At 42.5% G+C, this 24,427-nt stretch overlaps 1 protein-coding gene across 1 annotated transcript in view; it reads right to left on the bottom strand.

Annotated features, from left to right (window-relative positions):
• The window catches only part of THSD7B (thrombospondin type 1 domain containing 7B), a 1,756,834-nt gene that overhangs the window by 1,196,520 nt on the left and 535,887 nt on the right, over positions 1-24,427 (bottom strand). The window contains exon 6 of the mRNA XM_086957451.1: positions 63-263. Coding sequence (XP_086813577.1) covers positions 63-263 — 201 coding nt within the window. The remainder of the gene's footprint in view (positions 1-62; positions 264-24,427) is intronic.

The raw sequence follows: 24,427 nt of genomic DNA, 5'->3' as shown, positions 1-24,427 counted from the left end.
GTTCACTCGACAATGCATGTGAAAAACTAAAACATATAAAATAAAAATCATTGTGTTCCTACCTTTTTCATTTTTGCACACAGGCTTCACCACATAATGTCCATGTCCACATTCTCCATTATCTGGAACACAAACATCTTTTCTGGAAATTACCCATTCAAAGCACATTGGATCCTCACAGAGAATCGATTCCACCAAATGAGGACAAACACCAGATTCACCAGTAGATTCCATAATGACATTCCTTCTTCTTAATCTATAACCTATGAAAAGAAGACATATACAAATAAATGTACCCTTTGCATTAGGTATCATATAACATGACATCCACAATGTCACAGCAATGATGCTGTGCTTATGGAGCACTGAATACCTAGCCATGTTGGACCTCAATCAGTAAAATGTATTTATTAAAAAATCAACTACGATATGTACAATAATCAAACACGTCCATACTGTCAGTCAACTATTAAAAACCATGATTATGAAAAATCTCTTGTAACAAACATCAGCACATATTTCTACTAAATATTCTATGTAAATCATTTCAGTAAACTCTAGTAAATAGTTCTATTGACAGGCAGAGGCTCCACATATTTAACAGTCCCTGTCAAATCATTACAAATTCCCTCAAAATGGCTAAAGGAGACGAGAACTACAATTTATCCTCATCCCAAATATTTTACATGAATTATTATAGTATATATTGTTGTCATTTGTTCTGCAAATCATATGCCCATCTTTTCTTATCTTTGAAATAGAAGTGTGCCTAACAAAGACAAATATATTTTTTATAATTCTTCAGCAACAAATAAAGCAAATATTCTGAATTTGTAAATAGTTTTCCTACCTTTGAACTTTTCTTTTGATCTTTTCCTCAAGGTTACATGGTTTGTGTAATATGTTAAAAAGATATGTTTTATATCTAAAAAAAACTATTAACTTGAGTTCAAATGTACAAAAATATGCTTCTTCACTTTAAGAACTGCAAGTAACTTCCAAACTATTTTAACATCTGAATGAATGAATGAATACCCTCTTCTATAGCTATAGCGCATGGCTACTCTTGAGCATCCCAGCGCTGTTAGACCAAGGGACATGGAAGACAGTATTGGAACAAGTATGTCTTTAAACGCTTCCTGAAAGCGAGGTGGTTAGACTCGTGCCTGATGTCATCTGGGAGTACGTTCCATTCTTTAGCTGCGTGCACAGAGAGCCGACGGCCACCCATCCGGGCCAGCTTCATCCTGGGGACTACCAGCAAGTTCCGCTGGTTGGATCTCAGCGATCTCACTGATTGATGGCGACGAAAGAGGGGATCCAGAATAGGCGGGCCAGCACCATGGATGGACTTATGCGCCAAGCACAGGGTTTTGAATATAATCCTTCCCTTGATGGGTAGCCAGTGGAGGGATTGAAGTGCGGCTTTCGCTGAGCATCTTTTGGGGACTTTCATGAGCAGCCGAGCAGCGCAATTCTGTACAGATTGCAGAATTTTTATGGTGCCGACTGGAGCCCCCATATAGACGGCATTTGCATAATCCAGCCGCAACATAATCAGCGACTGGACCAGCAATCGTCTGGCTTCGAATGGCAAGAGGTCTAACACTTTTTTTAAGACTCTCAGCAGCCCATAGCAGGTTGCGGCTACCTTCTTAGCCTGGTAGTGAAATCCAAGGGAGGAATCTAGCCAGATCCCCAGGCTTTTTATATGGGTCTTAGGAGCTGGGGGGGGGGTCCTAGGCAGTGCAGCCACCAAGGGTCAAGGTTAATTGGGGCTTTGTAACCCAGAAGCATAATGTCCGTTTTGGCCCCATTTAGCTTCAAAAAGGAGGAGGTCATCCATTCCAGAACCTTGGTGCGACGCGGGGTCAGATTGTTGATCCCCTGATTTAAAGCATCATTCCTCACCAAGGATACAACCAGCTGCGTGTCATCGGCGTAGGTGACAAGTTGGATTCCCCAGGGAAGAACCACCTCTGCCAAAGGTCTCATGTAAATATTAAACAGAGTGGGGCTGAGGGATGATCCCTGGGGAACGCCGTTATTCAGTTGCAGCTGGCTGGATGACACCTCTCCCTCAAAGACGGAGAAGCTTCAGTCTGATAAAAAAGAATGAAACCATTTGATGGCCACTCCAGAGACCCCTGTAAGATGCAGCCGATGCAGCAAGAGAGAGTGGTTTACTGTATCGAAGGCTGCGCTGAGGTCCAACAGGACCACCGCAGCACAGCCTCCTGCATCCACAATACCCCTAACTGCCTCCACTACCGCCACCAGGGCTGTCTCAGTTCCTTGTTTTGCTCTGAACCCTGTCTGGGTGGAGTGTAATCCATCCGTGGATTCAATAAAGGAAGAGAGAACCTGATTCACATGTTTTTCGGATATTTTGCTGATGGTTGGTAATAGAGAAATGGGCCTGTAGTTGGCCAGGTCTTCAGGATCCAAGCTGGGTTTCTTTAGCAGGGCTCTGACCTTAGCCTTCTTCCAATTGGGGGGCACTACACCGGAGGCCAGAGACGCGTTGATGACCTGCATTATCACAGGGCATACTGTCCCTGATACCTGTTTAAGAACTGCCGGGGGAGCAGCATCTAATCGAATCTAATCTAATCTAATTTAAGATTGCCAAGGAGACTAGCCACTCCAGCCAGATCCAATGGCGGGAAGACTTTGAGACCTGCAGATGGATTAGGGTCTACTTCCAGGTCCCCCTTTTTTCCGCTCTCCCAATTATCTGGGGAATCTGTCACTGGTGCAAAGCCGGAATAGATATTAGACACCTTGGATGCGAAAAAGAAAGCTAACTGCTCACAGTGTTTCTGTGGGTTCAGAACAGGACTAATAGTCCTGGGTGTGGTTGCCAGGGATTGAAAGATTTTAAAAATTTCCCTGGGGGCGTTAGCTGCTTCCGCAATTTGCTCTGATAGTATGCGGCTTGTGTGGTTTTTAATAGCTTTTTGTAGGATCTCAGAGATGACCTATATTCATTTTTCGCGGCAACTGCGTAGTTCTTTCTCCACTTCCTTTCCGCACTTTTACACAGTTGTTTGTGTTCCTTAAGTTCCCTGGTGTACCATGGTTGTTTGTTGGGACCCTCTCTGTGCCGTAGCTCTTTTTTTGGCAGAATAGGATATAGTGTGGAGTTGATCCACTGATCAAAGGCTTCATTGGCTACAACCGGGTCCTCATGGGGGGCGGGCGGGCAACTTTTCAGGGCTGCCTCCCAGTTTTCAACTGATAGTCTAGACCATACTCGACTAACCTTCTTTAGAATGGAAGCCTTGTGGGTCTGTGTTGCTGGGGACCACTTAAAGGACAGTAGTGCATGGTCCGACCATGGTACAAAACTAGGCTGACCACACACTATGTTTCCAAGATTAGTAAAAAAGTGGTCTAATAGATGCCCACCTATATGAGTGGGACTTGCCACGATTTGTTCCAGGTGCACCACTATCAGGGTTTCCAACAGACATTGCGATGGCACGGCATTGACTTCATCCAGGTGAATATTAAGGTCGCCCAGGATGGTAAAATTAGGGGTACTACTGATGGAAAGAGAGATCTTATCTAACAGATTGTTACAGAAATCATGGGAATCGCCTGGGGGTCTATAGACCAGGATCCCAGAGAAGGTGCAGGTGGGCGAAAAGGATATAGAGAAGCCAATACTCTCACAGTCCATGAGTGGACTCTCCGAGGTTCTACATCTGAGCAACCACTCCGAACTTTTAGACACATGTAACGAAGAGCAAACCTGTAGACTATTTAGACCAATTGCATGCATATCTCTATAACAAATAAGCACATTGTTAAGTAACAATTATGCATACGTTTTAAAAAATGTTGGTGACCATCTCCATATTTAGTTACCAGTAAATGTTATGCAACATTTCTGCAAATAATCCTATTGTTTAATAAAGATCCTAAATACCATTGACTATTAAAATAAAGAGAGAATGGTTGCAAACATAAATTCGACATTTATACTTGTTCAACTAACAGACTCTTAATAAAACACACTAATTAATGTGTTCTATTATTCTTTTATTTTAATATTAACAGTAGTAGTTGAAGTAAGTTTCCTTTACATGTTTTCATACACTGTAAGTTCTAGTGAATTTCTCCTCTAAACAACAAGTGAAGTTTATCTTTACAAGCGTACTCTCCAAGACTAACAATTGCAACAGCCTGCATTCCACCATTCCAGCACCACCTCAAAAGTTTTGAATGACTTGCAAATATAGAGCAAAGAATTCCTAATGACCTACTGCTAGATTATTTGTTAGTCTGTATTGGTAATCCCTCTCTTTTTTGTTACATGACTTAAAATTAGCAGAATAGTTTTAATGTCTAGATGCTCCCTGAAGTGCATGTGTGCTCTGTAAATGTTATCATCATTATTATTCTTTTCTTTTTAAACTTTTTTTCGATTTTACGACAAACAAAATAACACTCATTACCATAGGCTTAGATGTGTGTTCAGAAACACAAACGGATCAATTCCGATGTTGGTCGAAAGAGCTCCGAATCGGATTCGGGTATGCTGAAACTGATCTGGAGCCTTTTTTTCGGACTAACTCGTTTCCAGTTCAGAACGACCAAGCGGGATGCCTGGATACCATTAGGGCTGACCGAATCGGTTCCGATAGGCATTCAGAGAGGTCGAGCCTTTCCGGAGCCGATTCGTACAGCTCTATGGGCGTGGTTTCTGAACTAGCAAGTATGATGACCGATGCGGACAGCCTTTCTCATATGATTTGCCCAGAAAGAAAAGTCTGCCGGAATCGGTTTTTGGGGTCCTGTAGCAGGCCCCCCTTCACCAGGGGACCTCCAAATCAGGCCCATGGGGGTACCCAGGGGAACCCCCTTTCCAGCCATGCACAATGTGGCAGGCTCCATGGGGTGCCTGCCACAGGTTGCATGGTTTTCCCCAGCCACCCTTTTCTTTAATGGGAGCCTGTGTTCTCGTTCGAAACACAAGCTCCCATTAAATTCAATGGGAGTCAGACTGAATCATATCCGGATTCATAGGGATGCATCATACACGGGCGGTCGGACTCCCCCGATTCAAGTCGTATGGAAAGCATTCTGGTACCGATCAGATCGGTATGCTTTCCAAACGTGATGGGAATTGGGCCCAAAGTATAAAAGGCAGTGCAAAATCATACTCATGCAGGCGAGATGTCAAGCCTTCTGACAGTACTAGGGGGAAGCTTGCCGGCATTATCCACAATCAAAAATATCCAATTTCACACATGAGCGGACTGCATCTGATCTGTATCTTAATCAACTGCAGAAGTATGTAGAATTACGTGTAGCTCACACACTGGAACCCCCATCTCGGCAGTCTCCATATTTAAAAATTATTGCTCTAGGTCGCATTCAGTCACCTTTCACGCCCTTAACATCTGTTGCAAATGTCGCAGCCAAGTATGCCTGATATTGATCCCAACATCCTTTGGGCAGCTACTCAAAGGCAGCGGCTTGCAATACGTGTCTGACTGTTTGTTGCCGTATTCCATGTCACAATGCCATTTATGCAGCGTTGGGAGCATTCCGCAGTCCCAACAAATTGCTATTCAACTTCATGCCAACAGTAAGCCTATCATCACCAGCTGCCTAACAGCTGCCTGCACCTCCTTGTCATAACCCTGATTATTACTATTATTATAATAATTATTATTATTATTATTATTATTATTATTATTATTATTAATATTATTATTATTATTATTATTATCATCATCATTATTAATATTATTGTTATTAACATTGTTGTTAATGATTGCTATTAGAATAATAATCATAATCATCATCATAATTTCTCAGTGTGAAGAAGTGGGTTTTGACCCACTTATTTGACAAAGGTTTTTGATTTTTGGACTACCTGGTTTTTGAGGCTCTGCTGTGAGATAGACTCCCTAACAGAGTCTTACCCATAGTAAGTTTCTTCCACAATGGTTTTGGCCTGCCTTTTAAAATGTTATCCTCTGCTGTATAGCTGGAGTAAGAGGTCTTACTTTGGTTAAATGAGAACACAACTAAATATGTGAGCTTATGATTCGTGTTTGCCTGATAACAGGATTGTAACATACAACAAGGGGACACAAGAAATACATAAAATCATCTCAGCCACAGGTGATCACTCAGACCACATTCCAGACCACCCATTACACCACTCTAGACATAGAGCTACCCTGTAGGAACAGCCCATTAAAAAATTTCAGGCAGTTCCCCTTGCTATGGGAACACATGCAACCTACTTTCAACCTACTAAGGTCTCATCAGTGAGATATAGCTTGATTCCTATGACACAGTGAGCATGGGACCCATGTCTGGAAATACCAATTGCACTTAGGGAGTCCACTGCAACAAACAACAAAGTGATGAAAGTAATGATTTGGTTAATCAGAACCACTAAAGGTCACTTGGGCCCTATGCTGTACCAATGTTTTTCATTCTCTATTCCTCTGTGGACAGAGACCTACCATTTGCTAATCAGTCTTGTTCCTGACCAAGTAAGAAGATCCCAGCCTGAACTGCCAGACAAGGTCCCCTGCAGAAAGGAACACAAGAAACTTCAAACCAGTTTCAACCAGCTAACGTCTCATCAGAGCGGTATACCTTAATTTATTTTGCACAGTGACCATGGGATCCACATCTGGACACATTCATTGCACTTTGGGTGTCTACTGCAACAAACAACAAGATGCTGGAATTTGCTTTGTTTGCTTGATTTAATCTCAGCCACTAGCGATCACTTAGTACTTCATTCCAGACAATTATTTTTTACCCGCTCTAACAGAGACCCGCTATACGCAAGTCACTTCTTGTCCTGCTTCAAAAGTAACACTGCAGCCCGAAATGCCAGTTCCGGTGGGAATCTTGCCCACACTGATTAATGCAAATATTATTGATTACTCAGTCTCCAATAGAGATGGATATTGGTCACTGAGAAAAAGGGATGGAATACAACATAAAGAACAACTACAACTGATAAATGTTTATTTCACCCCACCCACAGAAAGACAACAGTTGATTTGCAGCCTATAATTCATTATTAGTGAATAATATGAAGTGTAATTTTAGAGGAAAATAATTATGTAATTACAGGAAATACAAAACATAGTAAAATAGCCTAAGTTCGATGAAGTACGCAATATATTGAACATTCCATAAATACACACAAACGTCTGTTTAGCAGGTAAATACATTATGTCATTTAAGATGGAAATACACCAATTAGCCTTTAAAGTTTTTAATGAAAAGATCCCATTAGACAAGCCATGAAATCCCCCAAAAAAATTCTCAGAACAAGTCCCCTGGATTCCAATTTTTGATTTTGGCACTTATTACAATTGTATGATATTGGCCCCAGAGTGGAATGTGTTCATCATTCCAAATTGATAAATTGACATCTGAACCATGAGTTTGCTACCTAGTACAGAGATATGAAGCAGTTAGTGACCTCTAGGAAGTTTTGCGATAACAATATACATGGGAGAGTGTGACCAAGAAGGGTAGAAACTGCAATATTTTCCAGCACTAGTAACGCCTAGTAACCAATGCTACCTAAACTAGTTTTACCTTTAAATTGATAACTGAAAAGAATAAACACTTTCACTGGTACATAGAGAAAAATTGTTCCATGCATATACTGATATGTAGAAAAGGCATCATTGCAAAGCCATCCTGGGCCCTAAGCACCCCATGTTTTGCTTACTGATACTTGTGGTGCTCTGCTTAGCCAGACCATGGGTCAGTGCTATTGTTAAAATACAGTAAAAACACACATACATATTAGGGTACATTATGTGTTGGGGTACCCCTATGATTGGAATGACCTACCCTATAAGTCTGTAGCACATAATAGGACAGGGGGACTAAAACTACTTTTAAGTCCCTGATATATAATAGTATATGTTAGGTTAGAGGCCACCATCCATTTCTGCACGTGCATGTGTGCACTGCTGAAAGCCTGAGGTCATTTTAAAAGCAGCCCTGAGTTACAGCACTGCTTGCAAATATACATTGTGCCCAAACTCGACTTTGGTGGCAGGGGCACTTAAAAATTGATAAACTGCAATATTTTGGCATATTATGTACACCCAGGGTCTTCTCCAGGGGCCTTATTTATGAAGGACTTGCGCTGCCGGTGCGTCACTTTTAACATGGGAAAAAGTGACGCATCGGCGGCGCAAGGCCTTCATAAATAAGGCCCCAGGTGTCACAGGGGTAGGGTCAGGTACTTATAAGGAAGATACATATAAAAGATGGTTTATGTGCCCCTGGGGTAGAGAAATTACACATTTCACTTCCCCCATTGTGGTAAAGTGCATCCCAAAATCGACTTTTGTGCTAGGAGCACTGTAGAGTGAGGATCTACACTATTCTTGCATATTCATGACTCCTAAAGTCTCCCCTAGGTGTCCCAGAGGTGAGGAATCATGTAGCTATGAGCAGGGACATTCCAAAATATGTTTTATATGCTCTGTTGTTGGAGAAATTGGGCATGTAATTTTCCCTATTGTAGATCCCCAGCCACATAGGTTAACATTGAAATAGTTTATGATCTCATAACAATCCCTAGGCGTTATCAAAAAATATAATTCGGGGACTTAGGAGAATGGCAATGATAAATCCAACCATATGCTATGGTTGAATTTATCCTAAAATATACAGAAAATAAGTTATAAGAGTTCTGGGAGACCAGTATGCCACACTTTGGAGGAAGAGGGCTTGCTCTGGGGTGTTGCCCTGCACCTCATTGGAGAGGCATGACCTCCTGCTTGACCCCAGAGAACAATGAATAAGAATCTGGGAGGGGCAGAGTCTCTCAGATCTGATGCTTGAAACTAACAAGTATAATGGTCCATATGGGAAATTTGATTCACACCAATGAGGCCCTACACTCTGACTGATTGCACCTGCTGCACAAACTGGAATTACAGCTCTCTGGACCTAACTTGTTTCAAAAAGAATAAAGAGTGGACTCACTGCAACCTCTAGGTTAACAGAGATCACCTAAACCATTACCTTCAATAATCACCAGCCTGGAATGCGTCCAGTGGATTTGTAAGGGTTTTATCCAAGTGGATTGTGGGATCTGAAGTACCAAACTTTCAAGGACCATTGTGGAGATGCCATACCCTTGAAATGTGTTTTGGACAATGTAGGACCCCCCGGAGGAACTTCAGAAAGAAGTTTCAGACCTTTGAAGCAAATTTTGAAAAAAGCTCCAGAGGTGAACCGACTCAGAGCCAAGTCAGCAACCTTGAACCGCAAGCTTGTCTGCCCTGCTGGTTTGTCTTGCTGAAAATCTCTGGAGGTACGATTTCCAGAATTTGATCGGGAGCTCGCTGGAAAGCAGGCCAGTGCACCCTCATCAAACCTGGACCGATGAAAAGCATTGAGGGACCTGGACCTACCGTGAGAGGTAGATGCTCAGGGCTCCATCGCAGTCAGCCTGAAACTTTGACTATGTCTAGAGTGACCAGATATCTCAATAAGCATTAAAGGGTTCTATGTGTAATACAATGCTAATTAAAAAGAAAATCATATATCACGTTCCCTACATTTGATTTTTTCTGTTTTGGTGTTGTTTTTAAGAAAAATATATTTCCTATTTTCATTAATTGGTGTTGGATTTTTAATTTGTGTTGTGTCTTAATTATTCACTCTCTTCTCTTTCTCTCTCACTCGATCATTGTTTTAAAATGCTTTACATACCTGTCTCTGAAGTTAAACCTGCCTGCTCGCAGCCAAACTACGAACAGTTAAGGCCTAAACTGCGCTAGAGGCCTTTTTGCCAGTGGTGGATGCATACTTTCCACTACTAATATTCCACTTTCCAACATGCATGTGTCCAAACATTTCTGCATAATTTCCAGCATTTTTGCCTAAGGGGTAAATATTGAAAAGCTTAAATGCCAAAAGTCAGCATGGAAGACAAAACAAGAATCCCTTGACTTCTGATAGATAAAAATAATTCAGTTAACAGGGCACAAATAAACCACCAGGTTCAAGAAGAATTAAATTATGGTGGATGATATGTCCCTTTCCAGCTAGATTACCTAACAACTATTATCTGGCTAACATTAATGAAATCAAAGGGTTCTTGTGTTGTTTCCCTTTTATTGACAGGGTGTTTCTTCGCAAGTTGGTGAATTAACATGCAACTCGACCCTTTTCCTTTAATAACAGTCTCAATTGATAAAAGTCTAAAGACTTAAAAACATGATTTTTATTATTTAATCTCCACTCAATTTAAATATATGAGAAACTGGCTGCTTCCTTGTTCCGCCACAATAGAAGTCAAACAACATATAACCTTTTAAAAAAATCACCATTATTTAGGCATTTTACCCCACAAAATGTATGCTTTGTTATTTCACCAAGGATAAAAGGCAGGTGAAAGGATTCTATTTGATGTGCATTGGATATTACTGTTCAATATATATCTATTGATGATTTTGGATGGATATTCACCATTGTGTGTTCGGAAAAATTCATAAATCAACAGCACCTATCAATCATAGAAACAAATTGATATTATTGTTCAATATAGATCTATTGATTATTTTTGATGACAGCTGTTTTTTTACATGATCTGCCTTGTTTTTACATTCATTCAAAGAAAATGCTGTTTACCTCATTTCCCGTTTGTGACAGGGTTTACTCTTCAGACGACTGAGAGATGTAGTCCCATGTATTCACAGTGGGTATTGTGTAAAAGTGTGCTTGAGTGACAGTGGGGAATGACATTCCTGAAAAGAGTGACGTGAGGTAAAATTAATGGTTATACCACCAGGACCGGCATTGTTACACAATTATTTCTTATATTCCTGTTTAATTCAGATTAATTATTTAATAAGATTAAATTAGATGTCCAGCTTTGTGCACGATTGACAGTCAGAGGGGTGTTTGCGGTACATTGCACCATTGTCACCCTCAATTGGGTATTCATTCCAGTCTGAACCTTCGATTAACTTCTTTTGTGCCCTTTGGTGGGAATATGTTTGTTTCATTTCAGTTGCCAGCAACCCTTTTGACGTTTTAAAACATCTGTTTCGTCGGACAGCCTCTGACCCCTCCAGTGGGGATGTGTGTGCCAACATGAGAGCAGCATGATTCAACCCAATGTCTTTTGCGCTGTCATCTCTATTCCCTCCAGTGGGTGAGTCGTGCCCTTGTAGATGTCTGTTTTCCAGCACATGCTGTATGTCAAATCAAAATTCCTTTATTCGATTTCCATGTTTTAGAAAACCATAAAAGTTCACAGTTAAAAAATGTATTAAAATATTAAAAACTACAAAATGTACTTGACAAGCATACCATCACTAATATTTCATATAGTGCATTGATAATATTAAAACATGCTGGATGTTGCCTTCCTGGTGTCATTTATATCCACTTGCCCACTTTGAGAGACTAACTGTTTGATTAAATTTGCATATACAATTCTTCTGACTGGTTGAAGCCAATTGGTGTCATACTTCTAAGATTTGAGATATGGCGCGATTGCTTTTGTCGCAGTATTTTCTCTCTGTTACAGCCTCGAGCACTCACTGGTATGGTCTCTATCCCATAAAATTTCAGAGATTTCCAATTGCCATTGTGGTGTAGCTCCATGTGTTTGGCCACTGAGTTATTCCTATCTTTGTTTTTCGTGGCACGTACATGTTCGAGTATTCTTTTCTTGAGTTCGCATATGGTGCTTCCACATATTTTAACATGCACGGGCACTCAATTACGTATACTGTATATTGACTTTTACACGTTATCAGTTCTCTGATTTGCCAGACTTTGTTATTAGCCATCGTTATTTCTGTCACTGGTTTTGCAATCTGGTACATCTTGCAGTTGTGGCATTTAATGAAACCTTTGGTTTTGAGCCATGTGTCCTTATGTTGTTTTACTTTGAAGTGGCTGTGCACCAGCCGATTTTTTTGATTTCTAGCTCTGTGATACGTTATCGTTGGGTGTGATCCCATTCTTTCGCCTATGGTGCCATCCAACTGTAAGATTCCAGTTCTTTTTTATTATGCCAACAATTTCCTTAGATTCTTGGGAGAAGTCCATTATTAGCCTTATAGGTTCCAAGTCTAATTGTTTCTCATAATTTTTTGGTATAAGGCAATCTTCTCTTGGTCTTTCATTTGCTCTGTTCCAACACCTATTTACAATGCTTTTGCTGTATTTTCTGCACTTGAATCTTTTTAGTGTTCCAGAACTGTGCTTCTTCCATTCCTCTTCCTCGCTGCAGATTCTTCGTGGACAGAGAAATTCTCCATATGGTGTGCTTGATATCAGAGAAGGTTGGTAGAAGCTTGTTGCTTCCAAGGTGGCGTTAGTTGCTGTGGTTTTACGATGAAGTGTGGTTTCCAGTTGATTGTTTATCACATAAATTTCAGCATCCAGGAAAGTTACCATTTCCTTGTTGATTTCATTTGTGAATTTTAAATTGGATTTCAAAATAATCTTGGAAATCATCCTCTTTTCCGTTCCAGATGATTAGGAGATCATCTATGAATCGTATCCAGCTGACTATACTTTTTGTGTATTTTTCACATTGGATATTCCATGCCACCTCCTTCTTCCACCAGCCCATTACTAAACAAGCATAACTAGGACTGAAAGAAAAACCCATAGCTGCTCCATTTTGCTGGCGATATGGATCATCACCAAATAAAAAGACATTGCATGTGAGGCATAATGAGATCATGTCTGTCAGCATCTCATTGTGTTCCTTATAATGAATGTTTCTTTCCTGTAAGAAATGGCTAACAGCTTTGAGACCTAACGTGTTGTCAATGTTGGTATAAAGAGCGGTCACATCCATTGTTATTAGATGGTAGGTGCTTTGCCAGGTTATATTCTGTAGAATCCAAAGTAAATCCATTGTGTCCTTGATGTATGAACTCAAGTCTGCCACATATGGGATAAGGAAATAGTCAATATAGTTTGCCATGGGTTCCAGAATGGAGCCTCTTGCTGACAAGATAGGCCTCTCTGGTGGTTCTTTTTGATCTTTATGTCATTTCGGGAGAAAATACATGGTTGCCAATATTGGTAAATCCACAGATAGATATTTGCTCTCTTCCTCATCTATGAGATTTTTTTATACCCATATTCTGAGTTTTTTATCGATTTCATTTTTGAATGATGTGGTAGGATTTGTTTGCAATTTTTCGTAGTATGTGTCATCCTGTAGTTGTCGGAGTGCCTCTGCTGTGTATAATGTTTGATCCTATACCACCACTTTACCCCCCTTATCTGCCATTTTGATTTCTATTTCATGGTCATTGGCCAATTTCTCCAGGGCTTCCCTTTTCATCTTTGTTAGTTTATCTCTGTACTTTGGTTTTTTTCATTTTGTAAAGGTTGTGAATGACAGCCTCCTGGAAAACATCTATTTTATTCCCAGGGGTCAACTGTGGATAAAGCTTAGATATAGGTCATTTTTTACTCAAACCTGCCCCCAATTGTGGGCACGCTGTCTCTAGGGATATCTCTTCCCCTTCTTCTGCATTCAAATTGAGTAGTGTTAGAAAATCATTTGATTCCTTTACCAAGAGCGTAGATGTAGGTGTTTCCATTATTCTTGATGTTTTTTGTCTATTTTGATTTTCCAAGAAGTGTTTTGCCAGATTTATTTTGCGTATATAAAGATAAAGATCTATCCTTGTTTGTGCTAGATCCATTCTTTGCACTGGGCGATAGATAATACCTTGTTTTAAAAGTGAAATTTCCGCTGAGGATAGTTTGCTCTTCAAGAGATTCACCACTTGGAGCTCATCAGTCATTGCTCCTTCCTCTGCCTCATGCTCCTGGTTTTCATACCAATCCTTTTGGATGAACTGTTGGCGCCTTCTAACACTTCATTTCGATTTCTTTGATGCCATGGTTTTCCTCTTCCTCTTCCATGTGGTTGTCTTTGCGCCATTTGATTTTGTACTCATTGGCGTTGTTGAAGGACAAGGCACATGTCCCCTAAATAAGCTGATCTTCCACCATCCACTGAACTTTCAGGCTTTCCTCATTATTAAGTCAGTAGATGTTAGGGAAGAGAGACTACTTGATGCGCCCAGTAAAATGCTGCCAGTGCCTTGCTGTTTAAAAGGATCACATTTTCCTACAAAAGTAAAAATTCTTCCTTCCGCGTAATCGATGGTATCTTGCACAAATTTGTTGTGCTTTCGCTGTCTTACTACGTCTTCATGTTTGTTAATTTGGCGTTCTAAGTCATCCTTGAACTTTGACATTTCAGCATTTAGTTTAAGAGATTCCAGTTCTTTCTCTTGCTCCTTGATGTTGTGTAACACTATCTCAATGTGCTTCACAAGTATTTTTGTGAGTCCTAGAGATGAATTCAAAGTGTGTTCACCCCATTCCTGTAGTAAATCATTAGTTGCGTCCTGGTGGCTGGGCATTAACATGATCTTCAGTCCCCTTGGGACTCGTTGCACTTCCAAATATTCTTTAGTTATCATTTCCCAAGATTTATTTATTTATTTCTTGCTTAGCTTTTCCCACTGTCGTAGCTTGCTTTTAGTATTTGTTTTTCCTGATACATTTGGATACTCTTCTGTCCTGAGGACCTCGGGACACAAGTGGACTTCCGCATACGAGCAGCCATGTGCCAGAAGTCACGTTTGCAGCAAGGTGTAAAAAGGGGCGTGGCCTACGAACACGTCTCTTCAACGCAGCTCTGTGGTGCTTACTGGAAGTGCCTGGTGGGCTACATGGCCACCAGGGACCTTCAGGATTCAAGGGGACTTAATAGAGATTTTATAGTTCGAAATTAGCATTTATAAAACCTTAGAAATTCACTGAAAAAAGCATAGGATTGAGGCACATTATAATTAGAAATTTTCGTTTAAAAAAACATTGAAATTCACTGAAAAAACATAGGTTTCAGGGACGTTAGTTAGTTGTACATTTCACTCATACACAACCAGAGAAATTCTGGCATCATAGTTAGTTCCGCTAACTATAACTCGCGCCCCTCAATGCACTGCTGATGACATCACATATTACATCATTCATGACATGGTCAGGGACATCACTGATGACATCACTGATGACATCTCAAATAACATCACTGATGACATCACTGATGACATCATCCTCGTGAAAATCTGATGCACCTCCTCACACCCTAATATAACCTTTGATACACCCACTGTAAAATACAGACTACCATTTTCGAAACCATTGACACACCAATACCAGTTCTGACATACGCACTCACTGATTCCTAGGTCTACACACACATCCACTCATTCATCCAAACAATCACTCATACATGCAGACACTCATCAATACAAAACTATCATATGCACTAGTACACCTATACAGACAATCACACACCACCACTCATCTAGAGTTACTCACACACCTAGTCAGTCATGCAAAGAATCAATCACACTTCCATTTACTCACATATACAGTCATACACACACCACATCACTTATTCATACAGAAACAAACGCATACCTACTCTCTTACACAATTTCTGATACAAGTACCCACTCATCCATACAGCCACTCTCACAATCATTGACTCTCATGTATAGTCATTTATATACTCCAACTTTCACAGACACTGCCTTTTACATATGTAGTTACTTGGACATGGACCCTTGAGACATCCATTCACTCACCAACACACCCATACACACACTCACCCACCCATACAGCTGTTTCCAGAATGCACTCTTGAACCCATACACGCAGTGGATCAACCACTCAAACATCTATGCACAGTCACACACCTCCCACCCACCCACACACACACTCAGGCACTGATACAAATGCTCAGGCAACCAATCGATAACCCATATAGACACTCATGTAGCTACTGACCAACCCATGCAGCAGCTTATAGAACAGACAGACTGATACAGACATTCACACTGTTTAGTCACTAACCCATGCATTCAGTAAGACACATTTATTCACTGACTTAAACAGTCAGTCTCACACCTATTAAATCCTCCATCCAGACACTTATACACCCACTCATTCTTCAATACACCTTGGCATATATATAAAACATATTTCAACTTTAAACAAACACACAGTCACTGGATGTTGTCATCAGTGGTCATTTGAGATGTCATCAGTGATGTCACTGACCATGTCATGAATGATGTAATATGTGACATCATCAGCAGTGCATAGCGGGGGCCCGAGTTATAGTTCGCTGAAATAACTATAACGGCAGAATTTCTCTGGTTTTGTATGAGTGAAATGTCCAACTAACTATAATGTCCCGGAAACCTATGGTTTTTTCAGTGAACTTCTAAGGTTTTTTAAATGCTAATTTCTAACTATAACATACCTGAAACCTATGGGTTTTCAGTGAACATGTTATATGTACACACACACATAATATACATACTTAACTTTGTCACACGATGGCTGCCAACACTTCCTGGTTTGACGTGTTGGCAGCCAATTAGAACACAGCATGAGATCGGGAGGGGTTGTGGATCCTCCACACCCCTATATATACAATTGGAAATTCCTTTAAATAACTCCAAAACTACTAAACGTATTTACATCAAATAACAAAAAGTCACTTCTTTGGACCAAAATCTATCATCCTGCCAAATTTGGTGTTAATCCTTTCAGCAGTTCAGGCTGTAGCCATGTCATAGGTTTCTATGGCAATTAACATGTGGAAAACACGCTTTTAAGCACCACCGGTTCCCACACCCGCTTGATGGACCACCCGAAACTTTCAATATAGTAGTTGCAGTGAGCATCATATCAGTTTTTAAAGTTTTGTGTTGATTCAGCAAAAAAGCGCCAAAGTTACTGGCAAATGAAAACATTTTCTTCCTATGGAAACTAGGTGCTAACTGTAACTACTGATCCCTTCCCATTTTATTTATTTAAAAGAAATAATGGACCAGGTCCCGAGGGTGGGGTTCCAGGGCCCAAAAGGGTCAAGGGAAGGGAGGCCACTTCGCCCCCTTCCTAAAATAAAAAAGAAAAAGGAAGCTGGCAACTCTCCGGAGGCCTGGCCCCTTTCTCCACTACTGTGCACACCCACCTCTTGGATGGGGGATGAAGTCCCCTTCACTGCTGAGGGTCCCTAGGGGCCAACTAGATCACCTTTTACCTCAAGTAAGCCCCACACATTGGGATTGCTGAGAGGTGTTCGCAGGCAATGCCCTTTTGCCACCACTCTGCAAGCGCTCCTCACGGCGCACTGCTGGTGGGGAGATTAGGTCCCCTTGTCTCCAAAGGGCTTCGGGACTAAAGTGGACTTGATCAATGAAGCTGCAGTGTGCCAGGAGATGCGTTTGCAGAGTTGTGGAGAAAAGGGAAGTGGCTTCTGTCCACCTCTCAGCAATCCAGCTATGTGTGGCTTACTGGAGCTAACAGGAGGGCTAGATGTCCCAAGGACCTTCTAAAGCCAAGGGGACTTCATCCACAAAATAGAAGTGTACCAGGCGGTGTGTTTGCAGAGTGGAGAAGAAAGAGAGTGTGGCCACCAAAAATCTCTCAGCAAACCCACTCTGTGGGACTTGCTGGAGGTAACAGGAGGGGTAGTTGCCACCCAAGGACCCTCAATAGCCAATGGGAGTTCATCCCTTTACTAGTAGTTCATTAGGGGTGTGTTTACAGAGTGGTGGATAAAGGGGGTGTGGCCAACAAAAATCTCTCACTAAGCCACTCTGTGGTACTTGCTGGAGGTAACAGGAAGGGTAGTTGGCCCACAAGGACCCTCAATAGCCAAGGGGAGTGTATCCCCCTACAAGTAGAGTATCAGGAGGTGTGTTTACAGAGTGGTGGAGAATGGGGGCGTGACCTGCTATCAGATTTCAGCGATCCAGCTGTTTGGGACTTACTGGAGGTAATAGGAGGGGTAGTTGGAGGATTGCAGGATTGCTGAGAAGTTGTCAGAGGCCATGCTCCCTTTCTCTACCACTCTACAAATGTGCCTTGTGACACACCACTAGTTGGGAGATAAAGTCTCCTTTGCTCCAGAGGGACCTTAGGGGCCAAGAAGTCCTCCTGGTACCTCCTGTAAGACCTAAACAGCAGGATTTGTGAGAGCTGGTCGGAGTCCCAGGCCCCTTTCTCTCATCACTCTACAAACGTGATTGCTAGTTAAAAAAAAACTTAGAAATCCAGTGAAAAAAACCAAAGGTTACTGCAATGTTATAGTTAGCAAATAGTATTAAAAAAACGTATACATTTACAAAAAAAAAACCAAAGGTTACAGGGACATTACACTTCTGGTCAAATTTTACTCATACAAAACCAGAGAAATTCAGTCGTTATAGTTAGCTAAGTCAACTATGACTGCTTCTGACCTCACATTACATTACTCATGACATGGTCAGTGAAATCACTCATGACATCTCAAATGACATCACTGATAAATAACATCATCCAGTGAGTAAGTATTTTTTTTAAAAGTTTATGAATGTTAAATATATATACCAAGGTGTATTGGTGAATCAGTGGGTGTATGAGTGACTATGGATGACTGAGTGGGTGCATGACTGACTGTATAAGTGAGTGATTAGGTGTCTCAGTGAATGTATGGGAAAGTGACTAGTTGTGTAAATGTGTGCATCTGTCTGTCAGTTCATGTCTAAGTGGGCGTATGACTGTGTTAGTGGTTACATCAATAGCTATATGGGTGAGTGCTTGGCTCTCTGACTACCTCATGGTTGTCTAGTTCTATATGTGTTTGAGTGAGGAGGTGTGTGACTACCTGTATGGATGAGTGAGTGCATGAGCCCGTCGCTGTATGGGGTACTGTGTGCATGTCTGAGAAGCTGTATGGATGAGTGAGTGTCTGTGTAGCTGTGTTGTAAATTGAGTGCATGTGTCAGTATGGATCAGTAACTGAGTATGTGAAAGGCAGTACAGGTGAGTGACGGGGTAAGTGAGTGACTGTATGTGTCAGTGTGTGAATACTTCTGTCAGTGACTGTATAGGTGAATGAGTATGTGTTACTATTTGTATGAGCAAGTAAGTGTATATGAATGTAACTGTTTGCATTAGTACATACCTGCATGATTGACTTATGGGTAAGTGTACAGGTGTGTGAGTAGTTCTATGGGTAACTCAGTCAGTGTGTGAGTGCCTATATGGGTATATGAGTGGATATGTCAATGGCTGTATTGATGAGTGAGCGGGTGTATGAGTGGCAGTAGGGGTGAGGAAGTGGATGTGTGTGCAGATCTATGAATGAGTGGGTGTGTAAGTACTGGTATGGCTCTGTCAATTAATTTATGAATGGTTGTGTGGGAGTGGCAGTGGGTGTATAAAAGATTCTATAGGGGTGTGAGTTGGTCCAACAGAGATGATGTGGATGATGTCCTCACTGATGTAATCAGTAATGTCATTTGAGATGTCATCAGTAATGTCACTGACCATGTCATGAGTGAAGTAATATGGGAGGTCATAAGCAGTGCATTGCGGGGGCGCGAGTCGTAGTTAACTCAGCTAAATATAATGCCTTCATTTCTCTGGTTTTGTATGAGTAAAACCTGGGCGTGTAGAACTCTATCCCCCCATGTCCGTGAAAGGGTCAGCAAGTTAACACATAACCCATATTTGCTCACTGGGGCAAAACTGTTAAGTAATTGATGACGTAATGGGGTTACGCTGACAAACACATTTGGTGAATATTAGGAAGCATTTATTTCATTGCTTTCAGGCTCCTCGTCTTGCTCCCTTAATATGGGTACTAGATGTACTAGGTCCAGAGCACCACTGTGTGCAATGAAATAAACAAGAAAGTTCAGTTCAAATCTGCCCATGCTGGGTGACGTTAACATTCCTTTTCACTGCAATCAATAAGATGCCTTTGTTTACCCTTGTACAAAAATAATGAAATCCGTGTAAATCTGAGGTTTTGCAGAATGTTATGTATTATGAACACTTTTTCGAGTGAGGTAACTCGAAATGTAATGGAAAATCTTTTCACTATGTTTATTAGGTTGTGGTTAACGTGGTTTGTTCATTTAAAAATCTTGAAATGAAAACAGGTACTCGTAAACAAGGGGGTTACCCCGAAACCCGTAGAGTGTTGTCAAGCCTTTTGGATTAAATACCGCTTTTTGCAACAAATTGTTGTCCATGGCGTGCTGTTTTTGTTTGCAACAAATCCAGCATTGGTTTATATTTAGGGATTCACCATCCGGCCGTGAAACGCCGTCAATGGAGGCTGGGGTAAGGTGACTGCGGTGCTTCGCATCGCTTTGCTGTGGAATTGTTGATGAGATACCCCTGCCAGCTTCGCCTTTCATGAGGATTGTTTTGGACGCTAAAAATTATCCGCACTTCTCTGCGCGGACTGAGAATCTGCTGGATTTAGGTGGAAACCATGCAACCAGATGTAACATACCTTTAGGAACAAAATTTAGCAAAGTAGACGGCTTCCCCGCGCCTGGTTTGAACCCATATTTACCCACTAGGGCAAAACTGTTAAGTAATTGATGACGTAATGGGGTTACGCGGACAAACACATTTGGTGAATATTAGGAAGCATTTATTTCATTGCTTTCATATTCCTTGTCTTGCTCCCTTAATTTGGGTACTAGATGTACTAGGTCCACGGCACCACTTCGTGCGATAAAATGAACAATAAAGTTAAGTTCAAATCCACCAGAGTTGGGCGACGTTAACATTCCTTTTCACTGCAATCAATAAGATATGTTTGTTTACACTTGTACAAAAATAATGAAATCCGTGTAAATCTGAGGTATTTGCAGAATGGTATGTATTATGAACACTTTTTTGTGAGGTACCTCGAAATGTAATGAAAAGTCTTTTCACTATGTGTTTTAGGTTGTGGTCACATGTTTTTTTTAATTTAAAAATCTTGAAATTAACTGAGTTACTCGTGAACAAAGGGGTTACCCCGAAACGCTTAGAGTGTTGTCAAGCCTTTTGGATTAAATACCACTTTTTGTAATGAACTGTTGTGAATAAGACCGAGTTGTATCGGTCGAAACGCGTCATGCTGAGGCACTGGCCAGACTGACTGGTTGCTAGATTCATGGATTTTAAATAAAGCACAGCAGTTTTTCACTACGTCCCTTGAGTGGTCAGTACCTGTGTTTGTGTGCCGAGGAGCTGTGGTGACAGCCGGGGTTTGCTTATATATATATATATATATAGATATATTTATATATATATATATTTATATATATATATATCTCTCTCTATATATATATATATATATATATATATATAGAGATATATTTATATATATATATATATATATATATCTCTCTCTATATATATATATAAAGGAAAATCACTCCGGAATACCTCCAACTGCTTTTGCCGTCCTGACGGTATTGGCGGAAACCAGACTTCTCGGTACCCCGAGTTGCAAAGTTGCTGCCAGGCAGCGTGATGCCAGTAATAGTCCGGGTCGCTTTGCGCAGCAGGGCCTCTGTACTGCACCTCTGGCTGGTGCAGAAAACATAAAGGAAAATCACTCCGGAAAGAAGAGATCAGAGGCCTGAGAGGGTTCCATGGGAAACAGCGTGTTTAATCCAGCAGAAAGTGGCGGCGAATGCATTTCGGCTACATGCCTTCTTCAGCGCCCAACACTTTAATGAGTCATTCATTCCGGTATCCCACTCCTGCTCCTCTTGAGGTCGAGTTCAACAAAGCTCCTCCCCCTAGCTGGTGTTGCTCACCTGTTGCGTGTTCGTTATGAATGAGCAGAACTTCAACTCCCAGAATGCACAATGTGGTTGCAACTGGGTCGGCGGTGTGGGGAAGCAAGCGTCTATGCCAGTGAGCTTGTTGGTCCGTTGCAGGTCGTGGCGTATGAGTCCCCAAGTAATGCCGAAGTCCACACACAGCTCCCTTGGGTTCTCTCGTACCGCTGCAGCCTGTCCCATCAGGTAAGCGAATGAGCAGGGACAGCCATGTATGCCATAACGCCCAACTGGTGGCAAAATACCTCCAACTGCTTTTGCCATCCTGACGGTATTGGCGGAAACCAGACTTCTCGGTACCCCGAGTTGCAAAGTTGCTGCCAGGCAGCTTGATGCCAGTAATAGTCCGGGTCGCTTTGCGCAGCAGGGCCTCTGTACTGCACCTCTGGCTGGTGCAGAAAACATAAAGGAAAATCACTCCGGAAAGAAGAGATCAGAGGCCTGAGAGGGTTCCATGGGAAACAGCGTGTTTAATCCAGCAGAAAGTGGCGGCGAATGCATTTCGGCTACATGCCTTCTTCAGCGACCAACACTTTAATGAGTCATTCATTCCGGTATCCCACTCCTGCTCCTCTTGAGGTCGAGTTCAACAAAGCTCCTCCCCCTAGCTGGTGTTGCTCACCTGTTGCGTGTTCGTTATGAATGAGCAGAACTTCAACTCCCAGAATGCACAATGTGGTTGCAACTGGGTCGGCGGTGTGGGGGAGCAAGCGTCTATGCCAGTGAGCTTGTTGGTCCGTTGCAGGTCGTGGCGTATGAGTCCCCAAGTAATGCCGAAGTCCACACACAGCTCCCTTGGGTCCTCTCGTACCGCTGCAGCCTGTCCCATCAGGTAAGCGAATGAGCAGGGACAGCCATGTACGCCATAACGCCCAACTGGTGGCAAAATACCTCCAACTGCTTTTGCCGTCCTGACGGTATTGGCGGACACCAGACTTCTCGGTACCCCGAGTTGCAAAGTTGCTGCCAGGCAGCGTGATGCCAGTAAAAGTCCGGGTCGCTTTGCGCAGCAGGGCCTCTGTACTGCACCTCTGGCTGGTGCAGAAAACATAAAGGAAAATCACTCCGGAAAGAAGAGATCAGAGGCCTGAGAGGGTTCCATGGGAAACAGCATGTTTAATCCAGCAGAAAGTGGTGGCGAATGCATTTCGGCTACATGCCTTCTTCAGCGCCCAACACTTTAATGAGTCATTCATTCCGGTATCCCACTCTTGCTCCTCTTGAGGTCGAGTTCAACAAAGCTCCTCCCCCTAGCTGGTGTTGCTCACCTGTTGCATGTTCGTTATGAATGAGCAGAACTTCAACTCCCAGAATGCACAATGTGGTTGCAACTGGGTCGGCGGTGTGGGGGTGCAAGCGTCTATGCCAGTGAGCTTGTTGGTCTGTTGCAGGTCGTGGCGTATGAGTCCCCAAGTAATGCCGAAGTCCACACACAGCTCCCTTGGGTCCTCTCGTACCGCTGCAGCCTGTCCGATCAGGTAAGCGAATGAGCAGGGACAGCCATGTACGCCATAACGCCCAACTGGTGGCAAAATACCTCCAACTGCTTTTGCCGTCCTGATGGTATTGGCGGACACCAGACTTCTCGGTACCCCGAGTTGCAAAGTTGCTGCCAGGCAGCGTGATGCCAGTAATAGTCCGGGTCGCTTTGCGCAGCAGGGCCTCTGTACTGCACCTCTGGCTGGTGCAGAAAACATAAAGGAAAATCACTCCGGAAAGAAGAGATCAGAGGCCTGAGAGGGTTCCATGGGAAACAGCGTGTTTAATCCAGCAGAAAGTGGCGGCGAATGCATTTCGGCTACATGCCTTCTTCAGCGCCCAACACTTTAATGAGTCATTCATTCCGGTATCCCACTCCTGCTCCTCTTGAGGTCGAGTTCAACAAAGCTCCTCCCCCTAGCTGGTGTTGCTCACCTGTTGCGTGTTCGTTATGAATGAGCAGAACTTCAACTCCCAGAATGCACAATGTGGTTGCAACTGGGTCGGCGGTGTGGGGAAGCAAGCGTCTATGCCAGTGAGCTTGTTGGTCCGTTGCAGGTCGTGGCGTATGAGTCCCCAAGTAATGCCGAAGTCCACACACAGCTCCCTTGGGTTCTCTCGTACCGCTGCAGCCTGTCCCATCAGGTAAGCGAATGAGCAGGGACAGCCATGTATGCCATAACGCCCAACTGGTGGCAAAATACCTCCAACTGCTTTTGCCGTCCTGACGGTATTGGCGGAAACCAGACTTCTCGGTACCCCGAGTTGCAAAGTTGCTGCCAGGCAGCTTGATGCCAGTAATAGTCCGGGTCGCTTTGCGCAGCAGGGCCTCTGTACTGCACCTCTGGCTGGTGCAGAAAACATAAAGGAAAATCACTCCGGAAAGAAGAGATCAGAGGCCTGAGAGGGTTCCATGGGAAACAGCGTGTTTAGTCCAGCAGAAAGTGGCGGCGAATGCATTTCGGCTACATGCCTTCTTCAGCGCCCAACACTTTAATGAGTCATTCATTCCGGTATCCCACTCCTGCTCCTCTTGAGGTCGAGTTCAACAAAGCTCCTCCCCCTAGCTGGTGTTGCTCACCTGTTGCGTGTTCGTTATGAATGAGCAGAACTTCAACTCCCAGAATGCACAATGTGGTTGCAACTGGGTCGGCGGTGTGGGGGAGCAAGCGTCTATGCCAGTGAGCTTGTTGGTCCGTTGCAGGTCGTGGCGTATGAGTCCCCAAGTAATGCCG

Source organism: Lissotriton vulgaris, chromosome 2_1 (genome assembly GCF_964263255.1).
Source record: "Lissotriton vulgaris chromosome 2_1, aLisVul1.2, whole genome shotgun sequence".
Lineage (NCBI taxonomy): Eukaryota > Metazoa > Chordata > Amphibia > Caudata > Salamandridae > Lissotriton > Lissotriton vulgaris.
The sequence above is the reverse complement of the archived record's forward strand: the minus strand, read 5'-3'. Positions and strand labels throughout refer to the sequence as shown.